This window comes from Zootoca vivipara, chromosome 7 (genome assembly GCF_965207765.1).
Source record: "Zootoca vivipara chromosome 7, rZooViv2.hap1.1, whole genome shotgun sequence".
Classification (NCBI taxonomy): Eukaryota; Metazoa; Chordata; class Lepidosauria; order Squamata; family Lacertidae; genus Zootoca; species Zootoca vivipara.
The window spans coordinates 81,777,964-81,795,969 of NC_142590.1; the positions used below are offsets into that span (position 1 = coordinate 81,777,964).

Consider the following 18,006-nt stretch of genomic DNA (forward strand, 5'->3'; position numbering starts at 1 on the left):
TGCCAGTAGCTAAATGCGCCTGGCGCCTGGCTAATTTCTAACACTGTAGGTAGGTGCCCATGTATGTGGGGAACTGAACCATGTGTCTTTTCCTGCCCCACCCATTTGAGGGGGAAGAATCCTATGATACACATATTATACAGCTTTCCACATGTCCATGCTGCAAGTCAAGTGTGATTTAGGGTGCTTGGGTATTCCCTTCCCTTACCACATCAGATTCTGTAGTAAACATCTGGACCAGTCAGTTGAGCCACCACCTCTCTGTAGAGGATCACTTGGCTACCCATTCACCATAAGGCCTGTAACAGTGTCCTTATTTCTCTTCCCCCGTTCTCTGAGCAAAGCTTCTCCTGGAAGGAGGAACTTCATGGAGCGGGAACAGATTCCTTTCTATAGTGTCAGGGGGTTGTTGCGACTTCTCTAGAGTAATGATGCTCCGCATTCTTGTCTTTAAACAGTTTTATTTAGTGCAGTCTATTTACAGTGAAACTGGTATGTAGAACATGTCTGCTTAGTCCGATGCAGAATCCGGCAATGGACCGCCCCTAGACTTCTTCCAGCATAAGAGTCTCGGGACGGCAAATCTCCTTCCCCTCCTTCTCCTGCGTAATTCCGGAACCGGGGAAAAAAAGGGTCTACGCTCCATGTTTTCCTTCTCCCCCCTTTCCCCCTCTCTCTCTTCCTCATGTGTAGCAGGGGCTCTTTTGTGTTGCCAGAGCCCTGGACCTCTCTTCCCCCTTCCTCACTGGACTCCTCCCCATCCTCGCTGGCCTTGCTGCTAGTGGAGGAGCTGCTCCGGATGAGGGGAGGAGGATTCCTATATTCTCTTCCCCTTACATATAGCTTTTTGTGGTGGAAAGTGCAAATTTAGGCACGTATTGGCTCTTCGCAACCAGCATGGTAATGGTTCAGCTTGTACTTTCTGAGTCTCTTTATATTAGTACCAAATGTAACACGGATACATCTCCCCTCAAAATCCCTGCATATGGAGACGTTTGGCTGGGAGTCATAGAGTGGTGTTGTAGGTAGGACTTTTGAGCTGAGATTGAGAAACCAGGGTTTAAATTCCCAACTGGAGGCAACATGTTCTATAGAGAGAGCCTGGCTACAAAAAAATCCTTCTCCAGTCTGGTGCCCTCCCAGTGTTTCCAGGGAGCCATTCCAAACTGTGTTGGCTGGGGTTGGTGGGCTGATAATCCAAAACATCTGGAGGGCACCAGGTTGCAGAAGGCTACCAGGCAACCTCACCAAGAGCGTTTCACTCTCTTGCAGCCTTAGCCGTAGGGCTGTTGAGAGGATTAAAAGGATGCTGCAGGGCTCCTTTAGGACACTGATACAGGTATAAAGAAATACAGTGAACAATGGCAAACGTAGCGAAAGTTGTCATGAACAATAAGTGAACCATAAATCATATTAAGATCTTTTAAAAAGATGCAAAAATTAATATCAATAATGGCAACACCCCAGCAAAACCTCCCAAAAACAATATCCCAGCCCAAGAATCTTTTCAGCAGCCTCAGGTTTTGTAGCTGGAGTCAGCCAGGGCCCTGTTCTCCCGTAGTAGCTCCTTCCCTGGAGGTTTTTAAGCAGAGGTTGGATGGCCATCTGTCATGGATGCTTTGGCTGAGATTCCTGCATTGCAGGGCGTCGGACTAGATGACCCTTGGGTCCCTTCCAACTCTATGATTCTACGAAAAATGCCTGTAAGGCAGGGAACAGGTCTTCCTGGACTCACAGCCAAGATGGTATACCTCGTCCTTGATATTTCTGTGCCTTAACCAGGCTCCCAGTGTCGTGGGAGGAAATCTAAGCAATCTTCCTTCGATTCCTAGCTTAAATCAAACAAACAGAACTCTGTTTCTACCTTTTGTGGCTCCCCAACGTGTTAACGCTTGGGGTTTTAGCATTTTGCTTCATCAGCATCAGCCTTGGTCATTGGAGCTGATACAATTCAGGCTTGGTGGGGAATCCTCATTGTATGACAATGCTCACATGGTGGAGAGGGCAGGGAGCTAGTTGAAGAAAACAAACCTGAATTAAGACTTGTTGCTGCATTCAGGGGTTTTTTCTTTCTTTCAGTCATGCAGGCATTTAGTTTCTGGGCCAGATTCAGAGTTCAGCTGCAATATTCAGGACATTGCAGGAAAGAACTGCAAGTAAGGTGAAACTGGTAATTTAAGCTGCTTCTCTGTGAAGAAGAAGAAGAAAAAGGTCATTAGGTCTGTTGACTTAGCTCAGCATAAGATGGAAGGAACCTGATGCATACTTAGAGGTCAGAGGAAGAAGGCCAGGATACTTAAAAGGGATATTGTTTGTTCCTTACTAGCAGTTTTTCTTCACTGCGGAATATCCTTCTGAAGGATGCTTGCAGTGGTGAGGAGGAACCATGGGCCATTAATAGCGACAGAATCCTATGAAAATGAGTTTCAGGCGATTTAAGGCCGGCCGCTTCATTATCCTGAGCACTATGTAAAGTAAGGACTCAAATTGGAACCTATATTGCAGTGTAAATGTTCCTGTACAGCGTTCCTGTTTCCATGGATGCATTTGCAGTAATTTGCAAGGTGGAATGTAGCTCCTGTTCCTTTGATAGAAAAGAAGTGGAAAGCAGCAGCCAGGTTCCTAGCTAGAAAGAAACTCTTTCATTGACAATCTGAACAGCGTGAGCTTCAAGCTGTTTCACATGACTTTTAAGAGGAGGTCAAGACTTGGTAGGGCAGGATGTTTGTCTGTGCTCAATTTTATATGTATTTAGCAGCTAGCAATTGGATTTAAGGACTAGAGCAATCTGTGTCCTGGGGAATTGCAAAGTTCCGATGGATTACCTTGCCCAGCACTTCTGGTCATCCCCTCCAGCGCGTGGCTGCAGAAGAATGTCGTGTGTGTTGTACATAGGGTGGACACTTGTTTCATGTGGGGTGACTATCCTCTGCCCTGCTTTGCAGATGTGCAGGGGTTCCTGGTTTGTACTTAAGTGTTACAGTAGTTTGGAAAGAAACACATGAAGCTGTGTCCTATTGAATTGGAACTGGTGGCTCATTTAGACCCACAAGCCGCTGACTGGGCAGGAAAGAGCCACTACGCAAACTTTGCGGCAGGTGGGTTGCTGTTGCTTATTAGGAGGAAGAAGAACAGGGGAGGTTGACACAGTGCTAATGCACTGGCAGGAGTCCTGCATTGGCTCTGCTGGTGAGTTTGCACTGGGCTGACCTCTCAGCTGCCTCTTCCTCCTGGAAAGCAAAAGTGACTTGGCTCCTGGGAAATTAGTGTAGCAGCTCCATACCACCCGGTGAGCTGCTTCTGTTTAGACCAGTTCTCTCTAGGAAGGCGTTCCTTAGGGTCTTGGGCAGAGGCCTTCCCCAGTCCTGTTTCCAAAGGCCCATTTAGCTGGTAGTCTAACCTGGGAAGTTAACACAAGTAAAGCATTACCATACGGATGAGCAATAGTCCCTCTCTAGCAATGGGGAGTTTTCTCCCACCATCCCCTGCTTAGAGGGTTCGTCTGGGTTTCAAGCTGATGTTAGTTTCCTCCTTGCCTTAAAATGACAAATAGAGTAGCTTTTGAAACTTAGAGATGCTGTATGTTGTAAGGATTTCTCCTTGGGCAATGAAACCTTTCTCCCATGTGCCCCCCCAAATTTGTTCCTCAACCCTCTGGGGCAGATTTGGGGATGGTAGGAGAGAGGGAAAGTTGCATTGTGCTGGTGGTAACCCTTGTGATCAGTTATTTAGTTCAGCCCTGCTGACATGAAAAGTGAAAGAAAACCTAAATCTTCATTTCTCTTTCCTCCCTCCTTGAAGTGTTTTTGTGGAAAACAATAGTGAACAGATTTAGCTGCTGCAATGGCAAAGAATTGAAACAGCCCCACCTCCCTGCCCCCTGGCACCGTGACTCCAATCTGCCCCACACCCGCGCCCCCGCTTGCCTTTTGTGAAACACAACCCACAAAAGTATGTGAAAATGGCTGCAGCACCTTATTCCATTTTTTCCACCTAATATTTTCTTTTTATGCCCCCCCCCTTGTGATCTTTCACACAGTATTAAGAGTAGCTTCTGAAAAACCAGGGGACCCTAGTGGAAATTCAGCACTAATTTCTGTGTTTCCAAGGGGTGGGGAACCATTTGCAACTTCGTTAACTCAGAAAACCACAGGAGTTTTGCAGTGTAATTAAATGTGATGCATTTGGGGGGGGGCAGTGTCTTGGCATATGGTTCTTTCCTGCTGTTTAGAATTTAGCATGACATGGATGCGTGTTGATCAAAAAGCCAGAGTTCCATAATGCAACAGGTAATGCAGCATAAAAGGAACATTATGATCTTGGACAGAAACACGCAAGACCCATATGGACCTTCCGAGCGTCTCCTAGAGCTCACTTTACACTCTTTTGCAATTCTGGATTGCAGTGGAAGAGCAGTTGTGGGCAAGCTATCTTTCAGGGCAGGTTCCATTATTGATTTCTTTTGCCGCAATTTGATTTTTTTCACCAAAGGAACCCTGATGATCTCGTAGAAAACCCCAGGACTATGTTTGAAACCCCTTTCTTTGTTTAAAGACCACTTAAAGCCAGTGTGGTGTAGTGGTTAAGAGCGGTAGACTCGTAATCTGGGGAACCGGGTTCACGTCTCCGCTCCTCCACATGCAGCTGCTGGGTGACCTTGGGCTAGTCACACTTCTCTGAAGTCTCTCAGCCCCACTCACCTCACAGAGTGTTTGTTGTGGGGGAGGAAGGGAAAGGAGAATGTTAGCCACTTTGAGACTCCTTAGGGTAGTGATAAAGCGGGATATCAAATCCAAACTCTTCTTCTTCCTCAATTCTGCTATATTAAAAAAGGTAAAGGACCCCTGACAGTTAAGTCCAATTGCGAACGACTCTGAGGTTGCAGCGCTCATCTCGCTCTATAGGCCGAGGGAGCCGGCATTTTTCCACAGACAGCTTCCGGGTCATGTGGCCAGCATGACTAAGCCGCTTCTGGCGAACCAGAGCAGCGCACGGAAACGTCGTTTACCTTCCCACCGGAGCGACACCTATTTATCTACTTGCACTTTGTGCTTTCGAACTGCTAGGTTGGCAGGAGCTGGGACTGAGCAACGGGAGCTCACCCCGTCGCGGGGATTCGAACCGCCGACCTTCCGATCGCCAAGCCCTAGGCTCAGTGGTTTAGACCACGGCGCCACCCGCGTCCCTCTGCTATATTAGGGTTGCCATGTTTCAAGAAGTAAAAATCCGGACACAAAAAGTTTTCCGTCATTGGAATCCCGGACCTGGGGCATTGGAACTTTACGGATTGGCTTAGTCAACAGATTCATAGCTAAGCACGCCCTGTTCTTCCAATCTGTAGAAGCAAAAGCAGGTTTTCCTTCTAATGCCTTATACTTGTTTTGTGTGAAAGAGACTGTAATTTTCTTTCTTTCTTTCTACAGCTTGGCAGATGCAGAGGCTGAAAAGATTTCTCTGTTGTCCTCATGTAAATTCCCTCCCTCCCCCACCCACCCACCAACCACACAGGGAGATCGTATCTTGAGCTCTTTTGCCTGACAACTTGTTTTTGTGCACTTGCCCATAAATATTTTTGTTTTTCCCAGCTTTGTGGGGTTGCTGGTTGTGGCAGTGGCCAGATCAGATCTAGCAACAAGGCTCTGTATCTGCTTAGCTTGAGTTGCAAAAGGTCTCTCTTTGTTCTTCTTCTTCCAGCTAAGATAGGGGGTTGTTGTCTTCCTGCTTTGCATTATCACCTCTTTTACACTTTCCTGCTGTTGTTAGGAAGCTATGGTTTAAAAAAATGAAGAAATAAAAGTTGCGTGTATTACGTGTACCCTAACAATCTGTGTTGCTGTTGGAGCTGTTGGGGGAGTTCTAGTGCTTAGGGCAGCCTCCCCCCCCCAAAAAAAATTGGACCTGTGGGTACATTTGCAAACCGGGTAAACTGTTGTGGGCACCATACACAAATTCCACAACCAAGCACACACCACAACCTATTCTACTGCCTTTGCTGTAAACTGCTTGCAGGTGTTTAATTTGAGTAAGTGGTATATACATTTCTAGAGAGGGTGCAAAGTGGGGCGAGTGAGGAATGAGACCTTGGAGCCTAGGAAGATCCTGATGGAGGAACTAGTTTTGAGTTTCCTTGCGCGGTGGGAAGTGTCCATTCGGGCTTGCTGGTTTGATGGTCCATACTAGCCATTTTAGGTCACTGGAGCATACAGGATTGGGTGAACAGAATAAAGAGTGTTTGTACCAAACAGGCCACCTTTGGTTCTGTTATCCTGTACAGTGGTACCTCGGGTTGAGTACACAATCCGTTCTGGGGTGCTGTTCACACCCCGAAAAGTACTCAACCCGAGCAGCGCTTTAGCGCATGCATGAAGCACACTTCCGGGTCCGCCGAGCACTTAACCCGAAAATACGCAACCTGCAGCGATACAGAACGGCCATCTTGCCTTGTCCATGCATGCCCACTGAGGTTAAGTGCAGGTAGTACTGTATTGATTCTTTGTGGTTCATAGCAGGGAGAAGCATATATAAATATTTGTGTCGTGTTTATGTTCAGTTTTCCTTCTGTCTTTGGGAGGCATTCCTGTGTACTTGGAAGGTCCATGTTCACCTGTGTAAAGTACACCTAGATAATCCTGTTGTTTGTGGACATACTTTGAATGTCTCATTGCTTGAGGTGGGATTGACTATAAGCGGATGTAGATGTCATAACTGGTGTGAGAATTAGACACCCAGGGTGTGTGTGTGTGTGTATTCCTTCCCTATCTGACCCTGAAAGTGGCACAAATTGTCGCCCGGGATATTTTGCATTGTTTGATTTGAGTTAGCAACAGGACGAACTCCAGCATCTTCTTGAGGTTCCAAGGAACAGATAGGGACAGAAATGTCAACAACCCTGTCAATGGGCTGATCACTAAGGAAACAGTGACAAAGTAGGTAGGACATTTGAGACCCAAATGGCCTGAGCAGTTAGGGGCGCCCCAAGGTGAAATTGTGGGGGTGAAGTTGCCGGTATGGAGCCAATGAATGTTTTACTTCTCATAACCTGTAACCTTTCTTAATGTACGTAGAAGGATGTTTATACTTTAAGAATGTTCAGGTGTTTTATGTGTGCTGTGCCTATAAAACCCTTGTGGCAGCAAAATAAAAAAATTCCTTCAGTAGCACCTTAAAGACCAACTAAGTTTATATTTTGGTATGAGCACCTTAAAGACCAACTAAGTTTATATTTTGGTATGAGCTTTCGTGTGCATGCACACTTCTTCAGGTATCTGAAGAAGTGTGCATGCACACGAAAGCTCATACCAAAATAAAAACTTAGTTGGTCTTTAAGGTGCTACTGAAGGAATTTTTTTATTTTGCTTCGACTCAGACCAACACGGCTACCTACCTGTAACTAGCCTTGTGGCAGCAGACCTTCTTAAGCGGCAGTTCGGCTAGAACAACTTCGTTAAGTTGAGCTCTGTCCTATTGCGATAGTCTGCAATAAAATCCAGATCTGCTGAAGTTTGCTGTAATGCACTTGGTTCCGTGTTTTATTTAAAAGCTGCACCGTCACCTGGGCAACAAACAGGTGTTGTGGAAGTAAATTCTTACCACGTTAACTGTCATGTGGTGTTCACCTAAATAGGCTGTCCAACATTTCAGGCAGGGAGTCTCTCTCTCAGGCCTACTTGAAGGTGTTAGGAATTTAAACAAGCACCTTCTGCTCCATTCAGGAGGCGCGCTGGAGCCAGCCTCTATCTGTTCATGCTTATTTATTTATTTTTAAAAGTTTATGTCCTGCCCCCCCAAAAAAGCAATCCATGACAGCTGACCAATTAGGGGAAAGTAAAAAAAAGGGTAATAAAAATACTACCGTATGCTAGCATAATAAGTCACAACAGTAAGCAATATCTAGGGTTAGCAATAATTAAACAAAATGCATTGAAAATCTAGGAAATTGCCAGCCAAAGGACTTTTAAAATACAGTCATACCTCAGGTTACAGCCGCTTCTGGTTGCGTCTTTTCAGGTTGCACCGGAACAGGTTCCTTCTGGGTTTCGGCTAAATCGTGCTTTGCGCATGGGCAGAAGTGCCGAGTCGCGACCCGCGCGTGTGCAGATGTGGGTTGCGAACACTGCGGGTTGCAAACGTGCCTCCCGCATGGATCACATTCGCAACCCGAGCGTCCACTGTAGCCATCTTTAGTTGGCAGAGCCTAGGGTCTTAAAAAGAGAGCACACAGTTGCATTTGGCTTCACGCAGTGGGGTCATTTTTAGGCGTGGGTTGAAGTGGCTGTAACATTAACTGCTCACGAGTTGAGACCAGATGCAGTCTGCTTTCTTTTATATATCTGTCCTTTTGCCTCCCGTAGATCTGCATATAACCTTTTCTGTGTTTTGCCTTGTGTGTCGTTAATGTTGGTTGTGGCGTCGTGCCACGTAGCTAGGATAGCACCTTGATCCTGGCCGCGATCCCTTCTCCGCCTGTCTTGGGCCCAAGCGACACCCGACACAACTCTCTGCAAGAAACGTCCGTGGGTCTCATTTTAGGTTTGACCAAGTTCTCTTTGCTGTGTTTCCCAAGTGTTTGTGGTTTCAGCCAGTGATTAATCAGTAATGCCATAAAGCAGCTCATGAACTGCCATTCACAGGGTGAATTTGATGTGTGATGACAGCTTGAGGATCACTTGATTGATATTTTTATAATCACGTTTCCGATGAAGTTTCCTTCTGGCATTAAGATAAAATTATTTGGGCCTTGTTTTGGATTCCCTTACAGTTTAAACGGAACAGCAAATGTTTTTGACTTGAGTTGTTAAATCTTATCACAATTCCCGGCACATGTAAAAATAGCACAGTGGTGCATTTATCCCTCTTTCTCTTCCCCCTTTTAAATAAATACAACAGTTTAAAAAATCTTCTTTCAGTTTTAGAAAAAGAAAAACTTTGATATGCAAAAACGAGGCCAGGAGATAACTTCATCCCTTTGTACTTGGTGTGTGCTTCCTTTGGTTGATAATCAAAACTTAACCTACCTGATGTTTTATTACTATTAATGTGTTTAATAATATATCCATTGCTGTTACTTCTGTTTTTCATAAATCTTTATTTTATCTTTTGCCCTTTCAAGGTTTTCAGTAAATGAATCTTAGGACCAAATCATATTTTATTTCTTATTTACATTGTGAATATCTAAGAAGTCTTGCCAGAAGAAGGAAGGGGTACTTTATGGCATGGTTTTATTAAAATAATTTGGATTATTATTATTATTATTATTATTATTATTATTATATCTTTGGACTCAGTTTGAACCAAACATGAACAGAAATTTTGAGCCCAGCTCATTTCAGAAATCTATTTCAGGGTCAGTCTTAAGCAGCACCAATCTGTGTTTGGCTTCCCAGTTGTAGCAAAACATAATTTCTCTCCTATCCCTCTAGGTTTGGTGTTCTAAATACAGATTTCTAAAGGATCGGCAGTTGCCACTGACAGAGGCAGTATTCTTCCAAATACGAGTTGCCGGGAATTGCAAGTGGGGAGAGCGCTGTTGGATGGTTAAGAGATCTAGATCAGCTATCACCTGGTGCCCTCCCAAAGCTACCAACTTCTTATCCAGTCCATAACATCTGGAGTGCACTGTGTTCTTGAAAGCTGATCTAGAGCAGGGGTCAGCAAACTTTTTTAGGAGGGGGCGGTTCACCGCCCCTCAGACCTTGTGGTGGGCCAGACTGCGCGCGCACACACGCCTGCGGCGGTGGGGCTTCTCTCTCCCCCCAGCCCCTCCTCCTGCTTTCCTACCACCTCCGCCGCTCTGCCTGCGGTTGGGAGCCAGTGGCAGCGCCTCTCCTTTCTGGGCCAGCTTTCCCAGGCGCCAGGTGTGGGGCCAGCAGGCACATCAAGCTCCAGCCGAAGCCCCACAACGTGCCCGTCATGATGCCCACAGCTCGGCCATGCACGGAGAGGCTGGCGCACGGGCGGTGAGGCTTCAGATTGGCTGGCACCAATCAAAGCCCAGCTTCCTTCCTCCGCAGGGCGGGGAGAAGCCAGGAGGAGGGAGGGAGGAGGTGCCGCCTCCGCGGTGTGTGCGTGTGGGGGGGAGGGAATGGTGCCTCCCCAAAAAAATTTCGAAAAAAATGGCACAGCCCGAACGATCACGCCGATCCAAGCGGTGATTCCAGGACCGTCCGCTGGCCGGATCCAGAGGGCAATTGGGCCTGATCCTACCCGCGGGCCTTAGTTTGCCGACCCATGATCTAGAGGGTTCCCTCTGCATCTGAGTCCATGGGGCTGATCCCAAGTAGCTCAATGTACGCTATATTGGGCAAAACAAGAACTGAAAAAAAAACCCCAGTAATGACTGAGTAGTTTCCCCAGTCTTATTTCACCAGTAGCCTCCTGCAAAGAGACAGGATAAATGGTCTTAGAGAAGACTGGAAAACATTTATTGAATATATGGGAAATAATTGTGTACAGCTGAAAAAGCTGGCAGCATTCAGATAAATTCAACAGTGTAAATAAGTTTTGATGGATGCAGTAATGAAATATTTTATGTAAAATATGCAGTAATTTATGATAAGTAAAATGAACCATAGAACCATCTTAAGGATGTAAAAATGAGTATTTTAAATTGTAAAACAGAAAATTTAATAAGAATTATATACAAAAAGAGAGGGGGGGAATAAATTGTCTGATGGATATCCCCCCCCCAATCCCCTCCATCTGCAGTTACAGCACCTAAAAATAATTTTTGCATTTTAAGATTGGGGCGTTCTTAAGAGAGTTGTAAGATCTTTCTATAAATGGGCTATCTGAGTAAGTATTGGGGTTTTCTTTTTCTATGTTTTTAGTGGTTCTCATTATTGTACAGGCAACCCCCACCCCGTTCACACGGGGGTTGCAATCCGAGGCACCGTGCGTGTCTGTGAAATTGCATATAATTGAAACCCATTGGAAAACCCCCCAGCAAACACCCTGTCTTTATGATGTTTCTGGGTCACTTCCAGGTTCTGCTCGATGCAGATGTTGAATGCATGTAAACAGGGTGCTTGCCTGTATGTAAATGCCGCCTTGAGTCCTGTCAGGGAAAAAGCTGGGGTATAAGTAATTAAGTAAGTAACAACAGCAGCAGTAAGGCATGCCGCACGCACTGCATGGCTTCCAAGCCAGCCCTCACTTTTCTTTTCAACTCCCTTCAATTTGAGTGGGGAGGTTGGTTGCTTAAGAAGTTGTCTTTCGCCATCCCAGCGTGAGGTGCTGTTGCTTGCACGCACAAGCTGTGTTTGGGAATGCAAAGCATTATGGTCTGCCAAGGGTGTGTGTGTATGTCTGGGTGGGTATAAACTCTATACAGCAGGCATGGCCAAACTTGGCCCGCCAGATGTTTTGGGACTACAACTCCCATCACCCCTAGCTAACAGGACCAATGGTCAGGGATGATGGGAATTGTAGTCCCAAAACATCTGGAGGGCCAAGTTTGGCCATGAAAGTTGACCCTTTAATTGCAATTGCCTCAGTTTCTTGGTGAATTCTGGCTGTAGGAAAACTGAAGCCCCAAACCTAGTCCCCCCCCCAAAAGACTAAAAAGCTCATGTCATCAGCACAGGATTTCCTCAATTGAATTTGCAACGCTCCTAGTTTTTTTTTTCCCCTGTGAAAAATGTAATTATGGGGAACAATATATATTGGCATACCTACCAAGAAAATGGATGTGGTTGTTTTGGTGCTGGAAATTATTTAAATGCCTGTCAGGTGATGACATTAAATTCCACCTCAGGACATGGGTTAAACTGGCCTGAGGTTCCAAATATAAATAACGTAATTGTAAGTATCGGGAAAGATACAGTTTGTGGAGCCCAGTATGTCTTGGTGGAAGAACAGTTACCCAGCTTAAAAAAGTATTTGCTGGTTAATCCATATGTGTTTTTAATATGTACAGTGGTACCTCTACTTACGAATAACTCTACTTACGAATGTTTCTACTTATCAATGGAGCTCCGTCCGCCATCTTGGATGCGGTTTAGATAGGATTTTTTCTACTTAGGAATTTTTAGATAGGGTTGCTTCGACTTACGAATTTTTTCTCCCAATGCATTCCTATGGGACTCGACTTACAATTTTTTTCGACTTACGAATGTGCGTTCGGAACTCATTAAATTCGTAAGTAGAAGTACCACTGTATACAGTAGCAACACTACTTTTCAAAGAAATAAGCCTGCTTTCTTTGTTTTTTTTATGCTTTTAGATATTGCATCTGTTGGAACAGGTCCCATCTAAGAAGAGGCATTTCCCTGTCTGAGAGAAAGGGGGAAATGTTTATTCCATTGTGGGGCCAGCAGCTACCCATGGCTTTTCTAAGAACCATTTTTAAAAATCACTCATATTGGAAGCCCTTGTCCGAGTGTCATTGCCAAGTCAGATCCTGTGGGTGCCTATGGGATGTGTTGCTAGTGTGCGAAAACGGTCCATATCCAGGGATCCCCAGGCATGCACCTCCCAATGGTGGGGAGACATCGGGTGCTATCCTGGCGCCTGCACATCTTCACTTGGTCGCAAGTGGCCGATAGTCAGTTGCAAAATGCGCCTGGTGCCTGGCTAATTTCGAAGCTCACCTGCTGCTAATTTAGATAGACTTTAACATATTTTGAAGCTTTGGCTTTCTGAAGGTTTTAATTTTATTGATTAATGTACATTGTGGTGCATTTTGTAGCGTACATAATACCTCCTTATGGTTCAGATTGTGTATTGATGATGTTTAGCATGCCGTCCAGTTTAATCAGGGACACCCTTTTTTTAATGGATTGGAAACTCTTTTAGTAGATTAGACTAACCAATGAATTTGAACCAAATGTTCAACCCTGACTAAGTCATTGTGGAAGGCTTAGTCCAGGCACCCCCAAACTGCGGCCCTCCAGATGTTTTGGCCTACAACTCCCATGATCCCTAGCTAACAGGACCAGTGGTCAGGGAAGATGGGAATTGTAGTCCAAAACATCTAGAGGGCCAAAGTTTGGGGATGCCTGGCTTAGGCCATCAAAAATAAGACCATAAGCCATGGGCGTAGCCAGGATTTATGTGTGTGGGGGGGTTAGAACCTCATTTAAGTATTTTTATTGATTTACTTGATTTGAGGGGGGGGGAGCTGCCCTCCCGGGACTACTTGCATCAAACAGAGCACGTTTCCAACTCCAGCAAAACGTTTTAGTGGCAATCTTCTTCTTTTTTTGCTAAAGAAATTTTTAGAAAAAAATTCCTCCCCTGAATGAGGAGTACTGATGGGAACGCAAAGCAGTTAACTCGTGTCAGCAGATACTTTCTTTCTTTCTTTCATTCATTCATTCAGGGTCCCAGATAAGTTAATTTTCTGCCGAAACCAGCACAAGTCTCAGCCTGTTAAGGAAATGGGGGAGTTTGTTTGCATGGCAACTTCAAGGAAATCTGAATAGGGTGTGGGAGAGGAAGGGGGAAGAGTAAAGAGTGCAAGCGCCTTGTGTTTTTACAACAAATGCCTCATAATCGCTGCCAGAAAAAGAGAGGAGCCCTCAGTGTTGTGGCAATACAGGTTTAAACATGGAGTCAGTGACAACAGGCTGGAATGTTAAACAAAACCTGAAAAGGCCTTTACTCTAATTATAGCTGGAAGCAACTGGCCAGTACCTAGGAGATGCAGTGATGAGGAGAGCCGTAATGAAATTGCCTCACAGGCATGGCTGAGGTGGACAGAGGACTCTGTTTTGACAATAACACTTGTTTCGTGGAAATCTTGACCAGAAGCTACAGCTTCGAGTTCTTTAAAGAATTTTTATTCAATAAAGATATTGTATATCATTAAGCCCAACTTCAGCAAGTCACTGGCTTCTTGTGAAAAGCCTTGACTAAGCAAAAACTAGACATGCTCTGCAGTCTGAGTGGGAGTGCTGGAAGGATTATTGATTGATTGATTATTGACTAAGTCTGAAGGTGATGTGCAGTACAATCAACTAAAATCTGACACACACACACACACACACACACACACACACACACACACACACACACCATAAATGATATCAGTGCTATTTTTCTCCCTCAATAATGGCAGTGGCGCCAACCTGAAAAGTGCTGGAATCCCACTGCTAAATCTTACGTTGATACTTCAAGTGTTAGAAACTTAGATATCAAACCCAGGTGCCAAACGGCTACCAAAATCAAGGTTGCAGTTGCCAAAACAGAATGTCTAGTTGCCATTTTGGGGCAAGACAGCTCTAAAGTATTTCAAATGATAGACTGACTGTGATTGATTCTCAGTTAAACGTCTGGCTAGTTCAGATGACTACCTTGAGCTCGGTGAAGAACTTTGAGAACTTAAAGAAGAAAAGCCCCTTGATCGAAAGTGCTAGGTGGAGGTGGCTGTCGCTATTCATCACCATTTTGTGAACATCCAGGAGCCATCTACCGGTAGCTGGCTGGTGGTTAAAATGCAGTGCTGGGCTAGATGAATTGTTGCATGCTATTGTGTGTACAGACTAATCATTAACTTTCTGAGTGTGGATCCTGATGTGGTCAAAATAGATCAAGATAGGAGGTGATCAGCAGGCTTCAGGAAACTCAAATACAAACCCACAAAATGCACTTTTAGAAAAACAAAACTCTACTCCCAAAACAGCCTGTTGAGGATTGAGCATGCTCAGTGGGCACTGAATGTTGACTGGCTGTTTTGGAGACGAGACGGAATGGTATGGCGTTGTCTTGGAAGAAGCTGGTTGGAAGCCTAAACCATCCCATGGGCCTCTGTTGTCTGTCTGCTGGTTTAAACCTTCTGGGGTTGTTGTTTTTTGCTTTGCTTTTTATTTCACTGGTCCTTCTCTCTATCCGTTTTCTGGTTCTTGTAGCCCAGTGATGGCTTGGCTCTCCCGCTCCCAACTATTCGCTGCTCTCCTGCGTGAAGAATCTTGACTGTGTATTCTGTCTGTCTTTAACCTCACAGGCTCGCACACCACTTCATCTACCCTCAAGCCATCGTCCAGCCCAGCGTGGTCATCCCGACCCCCGTACAGTCGATGACATCTCCCTACATAGACTACGCAACGGCGACCCAGGCCTACTCGCAATTCACCGCCACCGCTGCCTACGACCAGTATCCGTACGCTGCCTCTCCCGCTGCTGGATTCATGGGATATGGCTACACAGGGGCTGTCCAGCCACCTCTCACCGCCTCCAATCCTGCAGTGGCCGCTTCCACCGCCTTCATGCAGTATCCAACCACACAGCTGCAACCCGACCGTATGCAGTAGATCACCTCCACCCTTTTGGAGAAGGACTATTTCTTTCTTCCCATGATGGAGTGGAAATATTTTTTTTTTCTTTAGAGGGGGTGGGGATCGGGGTTCGAATCCGTGAGATGAAAGAGGAAAGCAGTTCAAAATAAATAAACCGGAGTTTCTTAAAAGACTTTTTTAGGAAGAATGCATATCAATACCTAAGCTATTTATAGTGTTACAGGCAAGCTTTGCAAAAGGAAAGGAAAAGAAAAAAAAGACATTCATAACAAAGGAACTTTCGTAAGCTCTCTCATTTTTTTAAAATGAAGACAAATAATTGTTGCAGAGGTGGACTGTAAGCGACTTAAAGAGGAAAACTACAGGTTTGGGCACACTTAAATCAGTCTGCTTCCACCGCCCATCATTTTCTCACTCCCTGCTTTTATGCACTACTTAACTCTATTGAACTCTGCAGGCTGGTCATTTGCTCTTGCCACAGAAGGTACCCGGAGAATACAATAATGGGGAAAAAATGCAACCTTTTTCTTTTTGGCTCCTCTTAAAAACATTGTAATATTCAAGATGCCTTACGGAGGAAAGAAAGAAAGAAGAACCTATTTTAATATTTATTGTGATCTTTTTTATTATTATTATTCACGGGAGCTGTGAAGTGCAGGTGGAAGAATAGTAATATCTGCCTTGTTTAATTCTCAACTAAATTATTGTATGTAGGTGAAGAAAAAACGTTCCTAAGTAACGCTAAATCACTTTCAACATGCAAAAAAAAGGGAATATTGGCTCGAAGGACGATGGGATATTCCTTTAGTCAACGCACTGTAATTTTCTCTCTTCTTCTTCTTGTAATTGTTACTCTTTTAAGATTATCTCAAAAGTTTTAGGTATATTTTTTAAAGCAAAAAAAAAGGAAGGGGAAAAAAAGAATGCTGAACATATTGTCTACTTTGATAGATCTTTTGTTTATAATGCTGCAAAGCCTAGAGAAATTTTACAGTATTTATATAAAAAGCTAAGCATGGGGTCGTGGGCCCACCCGTGCTTAGGAGAATGTCAGGAATGGATCAGAGTTTTTAAAAGGTGTTTCACACTTGAACAAAGAAAGGGTTTAAAACGTGACATTTTTATACCCAGTGGTACAAACTGCTGATTTAAGCAAAGGACACAGTGTAAGTTAAGTGCATTTTTACAAAAAAAAGAGCAATAAACTATTTTGATTTTTAAAACAATGTCGCATTGTCTCTTGAAGCCCTGCAGCAGAGGGGGATGTGGGCTGTGGCAAGGTTGGCCAAGGTTGGCAGACAAAATGGGCTGCTGTGCAGAAGGAAAGCCTCCTAGGGCATGCCAATCAGTGAGGTCCAGGCCATCTGCTCTGAGGAAAGGCAGACCCAGCTTTCCCATCGCCGCAGTGAGAGGCTCTCCTTCCTTGGAGGTTGTTAAGCAGAGGTCAGAGGGCCATCTGTCATGGATGCTTTAGCTGAGATTCCTGCATTGCAGGGGGTTGGACTAGATGACCCTTGACGTCCCTTCCAACTCTACAGTGCTGTGATTCTACACGGTTAGCAGGTTACTGACAGAATACTGTGCACTCAGATTCAGTACAAACTTTGAATTAGTGATACCTAACTTGAAAGCTAAGAGGGTTTTAAATAAATTATACAACTTAGCTGGCGAGTGGGTTACATCTAGAAACCAACAGAAGCGGGAATGCAGTTTAATTAAGTAGTTGTCATTTGCTACGTGGTGTTGGGTTTGGAAGCATGTAACTACATCAGGTTCTTGGTATGAACTTCAGGAAAGGTTTTTTGGGTTTGGTTTTTTTTTTTTGCAAAATCTTGTTCCGATGGTATCTAGCCCCACTTCGGCTGCTTAAAATGTATTCAGGGCTTGTTGGAGCTGTAATCCTTTCCTAGGGCAGATGTGTTGCACAACGTTTGGTCATGCCCTAAAATAAAAACAACGGAGAGTCTTGTGGCACTTTTTAAAAAGACGAACAAATGTATTATGGCATAAGCTTTCATGAACTGAAGCCCACTTTGTCAGATGTGCGAATTTAAAATACCGTAATCCGTTAGATTTCTGTCGTAAATGAAACTGAAAATGTAAGACTTCATACACTACCATTGGACCCTGAAGTAATGTTGCTGTATTATAGTTACCGCTGTGCCGGGCTATCATATAGAATCAGAATACTGAGACAAGGGTTCATGTATCGACAGCTGGGCGTTTAGCCTTACGTTTTAAATGGGAAAAAGGTCAACCCTCTTCCTCCTCTGGATTACTGGTTCCTGAAAGTATGGGATACGGTCTGTAAACTTACCTTTTTGTCAACAGCTTTGAGGTTGTTGGTTTTTTTTTAAAGCAATCTAGTGAACTGTAACTTTTTAATGAAATATATAAATAAATAACCAATAATATTGTCAGAGTGAGAGGAGGAAGGTTACGAGGTAATCGATTCATTGCGAAATGGAGATTATTTATCCTGTGCTGGAATAATAAAAGTACAAAACGCAGCACTTACGATACCCTCCTCCTGGGAACATTATAAAAAAAGCTGCGGTAGTTAAAGTTCATAACCATTTGCTAAAACAAGTACAGTGGTCCCTCGACTTATGAATGACTCAACATCCGTAGGTTTTGACTTACGAACGGGAAAAATGGCCGCACGCTTACAAATTTTTCTATAAACTGAAACCGTTGGCGGCTTTAAATGTGGTTTTTTCGACTTACAAATTTTTACATGCGGTTTTTTCAACTCATGAATTTTTCCGAATTT

The 18,006-nt window shown here is 44.4% G+C and overlaps 1 protein-coding gene across 1 annotated transcript in view; it reads left to right on the forward strand.

Moving 5' to 3' along the window:
- The window catches only part of RBM38 (RNA binding motif protein 38), a 30,658-nt gene extending 14,199 nt beyond the window's left edge, over positions 1-16,459 (forward strand). Inside the window, exon 4 of the mRNA XM_035123258.3 lies at positions 14,942-16,459. Within this exon, the coding sequence (XP_034979149.1) occupies positions 14,942-15,248 (307 nt within the window). The 3' untranslated portion in view covers positions 15,249-16,459. The remainder of the gene's footprint in view (positions 1-14,941) is intronic.
- Positions 16,460-18,006: the final 1,547 nt, after the last annotated feature.